Source organism: Sinocyclocheilus anshuiensis, unplaced genomic scaffold (genome assembly GCF_001515605.1).
Source record: "Sinocyclocheilus anshuiensis isolate Anshui unplaced genomic scaffold, SAMN03320099.WGS_v1.1 scaffold130, whole genome shotgun sequence".
NCBI classification, from domain to species: domain Eukaryota; kingdom Metazoa; phylum Chordata; class Actinopteri; order Cypriniformes; family Cyprinidae; genus Sinocyclocheilus; species Sinocyclocheilus anshuiensis.
In genome coordinates, this window is record NW_015544207.1 from 2,748,191 (window position 1) to 2,752,736 (window position 4,546).

A 4,546-nucleotide genomic window follows, 5' to 3' on the forward strand; every position below is an offset into this window, starting at 1 on the left:
GGTTAAATACAACCCAGTGCTGGGTAAAATAGGGACAAACCCAGCAATTGGGTTGTTTTGACCCAGCGGTTGGGTTAAATGTTTAACCCAACCTTCTGGGTAGTAACCCAACCGCTGGGCCAAAACAACCCAATTGCTGGGTTTGTCCCTGTTTTACCCAGCACTGGGTTCTATTTAACCCAGCATTTTTTAGAGTGTAAAGTTAAAACTTAAAGTAATCTGTATAAAATCTAAATAGGCTATAAATATGTTCACAAAATAAAAACTAAACTAAAATTAACCAAATTATTAATGAAACTAATAAAAGAAAATGGAAAGCGATATTAAAATAAAAACGAATTTAAAAATGCAAAACTATAATAACCCTGACACGAACATCTTTCATTGGTGTGCGAGGAGGGGGATCCGCCAAATGAGGTTATCGGAATTCGGAGGTGCTGGACCCGGACCCAGCTTGTTCAAATTACACCCTGACTACGAATAGGGATTTCGGCTGTACGAGCACGGCTTGAACCGATTTCTATGTCTCTTAGTGAAAATGAGCCACAGAGACTTGTGCTTTCCGTGTTCGAGCTGCTTACCGGGAATTCTCCCAAATCTTCCCATGGCCACTTTAGGCCTGTAGCCCTACACTTAATTTGCTTTTGCAGCTATAGCCTACTAGTGGTTATTTTTTATTAATTTATTTTTTTACGTTGCAGTAGGAAAAATATATATAATAGCCTAATCAGAAAACACGCCCGTGTCTGCTTTATTTTAACGCAGTTGTACCAATAAACAAAATCTCCAGTCTTTCACATGCATCTTAAAGATCGTGTTTAATTGTGAATGTGAAGTGGGGTTTTGCCTAGAGCAGCAGTTGAGCTCGCGCCGGCCCTGAGTAGAGCTGTCATATCAACCGTATTTTAACGGTTGAAATTGTATACAGTTCATTAATTACGAAGGTTTAACTTTTTATTTTGAAGTGTGATAAGCCATTAAAAGCCTAAAACATTTTAGACAGTGACAACAGCACTGATCTTTGAGAGGCAAAACAGGCCACACAACTGAAATGTAGTATTGAAGAATTATATGGTAAGACATTTTTATGTGTTAAGGTGCCATCTACTGTTTTCTTAATACGTGTCATCACCATCAGATACAAAAACAATCTGTGTAAAACTGTAAAAACTCACCAAAGTCTGAACTTGTCTGAAAGAAGACCCTCAAGAAAAAGGATAACTTGCTGGACATAGTAGTGTTTCTTTCAATTACGCATAATAAGTTGAGAATGATGAGCAGATTTCAATCTTGACAATTTATAGCCTGTTTGCCTTATAGGCCTGTAGACAACATGACCTGCAAGTTGTGTCAACATGTTAAATGAACTAAGAGTGGGAATGCTTAAACACTGTTTTAACTTATTTATAGAGATAGATTGCCTGACTTTCAAAAATAAGCCCACCCTGAGGCAATAACTGACAACTAACTCAGACCTGGCTTCACTTCACTGGAGAAAACACCTCTAAGCTACTGAGGTTTATGATACCATGGTTATAATAATTTGAAATGTGCAGATTATTTTACTGAATTTTGGTTGTTGTTGTGAAAAGTAAATGTTCTCTAAAACGAACTCATTTCATTTCTGAACCGATACAATGCATATAATGTCAATCATTGGCAATATTATTCCTGTTGGATTCATTTTATTTCAAACACAATCCTGAGAAAGTGTAAGGGTACACAGTGTAGGCTATTACACATCAGTACATTACACAGGAATTTTATTTCACAGCAGTTGCAAAAATAGCTTGAAATGTGATGAGTTTCTCTCTTTTTTTCTCCATTCGGACATCTGTGAATCCGGAGGACTGAAGTGCCTCCATGTAGACCTCAGGACGCCATGTGTGTCCAGTGAGCACTTTCATATTAGCAGCTCTGATGACACTGTCTAGTCTGAGAGTTGTAACCATAATTCCACCTGCAAGGACAGAAAATAATAATTTCCAATATTAAAATAAAGAAGACTAGTAATCTGAGACCACATTGTATGGATATGGTTCATGTTTTGAACTTGTGGAGTTTATCTGAGATGTGCTAAATACTAGGCTATACTTAAAATCAAATTCAGAACCCTAATAATCTAATTCCAATTCATAATTTCCCTCAAATTATTATGCTTACAATAAGTATAGAAAAAAATGCATGCATCCACTGCCAGCAACATTGGATGATGTTAATTTGTCCAAAAAAATAAATAGATACATGCGTAATTGCCTATGAAATTTATTTTATTAAGTTTCCCCGTCCTAAATACAATATCATAGACGCTGGTTCGGACATTTTATTGAATCACTCAAGTTCTCGAGATCTCACCTGGTTTCATCACTCTGTGAATCGCTCTCGCGCCTGCTTTCAGATCCGGCCAGAAGTAATAGCAGTTGCAGTGAAACACCTTGTCAACCGTGTTTTCCTCTATCGGCATGGCCACCAAATCACTGCAATACAGCACAGCCTTTCCTCTGGAGATCTGCTCCTTCATGCGCTTACTGGCCATCTCATGCATGTATTGAGAGTAATCCACACCGAGCAGTTTCCCCTCCGGAGCCGTGAGGAGCTGCGCCGCCGCCTGCAGACCGAAGCCCGGCCCGTGGCCGAGCTCCAGCACCGTGTCTTTGGGTTGCATGTTGCTCAGTTTCACCGCATTCTCCTCCAAAATCTGATTGTGCCATTTAAAGAACTTGGTCACCAACCATCCAGTTAAAGAATACGTGGGGTGACCCAGCTGTTTGCCCACTTTGTTAGGCAGCATTTCTATGCTGAAAAAAGTATACGTAGCCTATACATATAGATATATAGGTCTACAGAGGGGCCCTACATAGGTCGGAACTCGGAATGTGCGTATACGCTTGGAGCAACTCCTCTTCAGAAGTACAAAAAGGGGGGTGGGGGTTTAGGAAGCCCGAGGTAAGGGAGTAGGGGTTGAACGACTTCTGATTTTTTGAAGTCGACTTTTATGTGATGAAAGTCGAGTCGAAGTCGACTAGTCGCTGATGACGTCATTAATGAACAAATAAGTCTGGAGCTGTGATAAACACCTTGTGCACAGCTATGGCATATGACACAGCACTGCCCCCATGGCTATTGCTACTATAACAGCTCATTTTTATCAGTTATTTTGTCTTTGGGTCGTTATATTTCTCACAGATTTCTGCTCGTTCTAAATCAGATACAGATAAAGTAGCACAGTAAAAATTACATTAATATGAATGCATTAGTGAGAGCGATTGCGTGTGTGAATTAATTCTACCTGGCAGCGTCTCTCTACTAGTAGTGAAGCTGTGGAATTTATTTATTAAAGGGGTCATATGATGCTTTTTTAAAGATCATTATTTTGTGTATTTGGTGTAACAGAATATGTTGTTTAAATATTTCTTTATATTGGTTAGAGACTTTATTGAATCACTCGAGTTCTCGAGATCTCACCTGGTTTCATCACTCTGTGAATCGCTCTCGCGCCTGCTTTCAGATCCGGCCAGAAGTAATAGCAGTTGCAGTGAAACACCTTGTCAACCGTGTTTTCCTCTATCGGCATGGCCACCAAATCACTGCAATACAGCACAGCCTTTCCTCTGGAGATCTGCTCCTTCATGCGCTTACTGGCCATCTCATGCATGTATTGAGAGTAATCCACACCGAGCAGTTTCCCCTCCGGAGCCGTGAGGAGCTGCGCCGCCGCCTGCAGACCGAAGCCCGGCCCGTGGCCGAGCTCCAGCACCGTGTCCTTGGGTTGTATGTTGCTCAGTTTCACCGCATTCTCCTCCAAAATCTGATTGTGCCATTTAAAGAACTTGGTCACCAACCATCCAGTTAAAGAATACGTGGGGTGACCCAGCTGTTTGCCCACTTTGTTAGGCAGCATTTCTATGCTGAAAAAAGTATACGTAGCCTATACATATAGATATATAGGTCTACAGAGGGGCCCTACATAGGTCGGAACTCGGAATGTGCGTATACGCTTGGAGCAACTCCTCTTCAGAAGTACAAAAAGGGGGGTGGGGGTTTAGGAAGCCCGAGGTAAGGGAGTAGGGGTTGAACGACTTCTGATTTTTTGAAGTCGACTTTTATGTGATGAAAGTCGAGACGAAGTCGACTAGTCGCTGATGATGTCATTAATAAACAAATAAGTTTGGAGCTGTGACAAACACCTTGTGCACAGCTATGGCATATGACACAGTGCTGCCCACATGGCTATTGCTCCTATAACAGCTCATTTTTATCAGTTATTTTGTCTTTGGGTCGTTATATTTCTCACAGATTTCTGCTCATTCTAAATCAGATACAGAAAAATCAGATGAAATGATGATCAGCGGTAGCTGAGAGCTAACTAAACTAAAGATTACATTAATATGAATGCATTAGTGAGAGCGATTGCGTGTGTGAATTAATTCTACCTGGCAGCGTCTCTCTACTAGTAGTGAAGCTGTGGAATTTATTTATTAAAGGGGTCATATGATGCTTTTTTAAAGATCATTATTTTGTGTATTTGGTGTAACAGAATATGTTG

The 4,546-nt window shown here is 40.5% G+C and overlaps 2 protein-coding genes across 2 annotated transcripts in view; both read right to left on the bottom strand.

The window, feature by feature from the left end:
• Positions 1-2,791, bottom strand: part of LOC107696944 (uncharacterized methyltransferase YdaC) — a 25,370-nt gene extending 22,579 nt beyond the window's left edge. Inside the window, exon 1 of the mRNA XM_016497516.1 lies at positions 2,356-2,791. Coding sequence (XP_016353002.1) covers positions 2,356-2,791 — 436 coding nt within the window. The remainder of the gene's footprint in view (positions 1-2,355) is intronic.
• Positions 2,792-3,433: 642 nt separating this feature from the next.
• LOC107696945 (uncharacterized methyltransferase YdaC-like) lies at positions 3,434-3,901 on the bottom strand. Its single transcript, XM_016497517.1, has one exon. It carries the CDS (start codon positions 3,899-3,901, stop codon positions 3,434-3,436), a length of 468 nt encoding a protein of 155 aa, XP_016353003.1.
• Between the last annotated feature and the right edge of the window lie 645 nt (positions 3,902-4,546).

Bases quoted from the DNA above. Each gene is read 5' to 3' on its own strand.
- LOC107696945 (XM_016497517.1), bottom strand. From the start codon at position 3,901: ATGCTGCCTAACAAAGTGGGCAAACAGCTGGGTCACCCCACGTATTCT.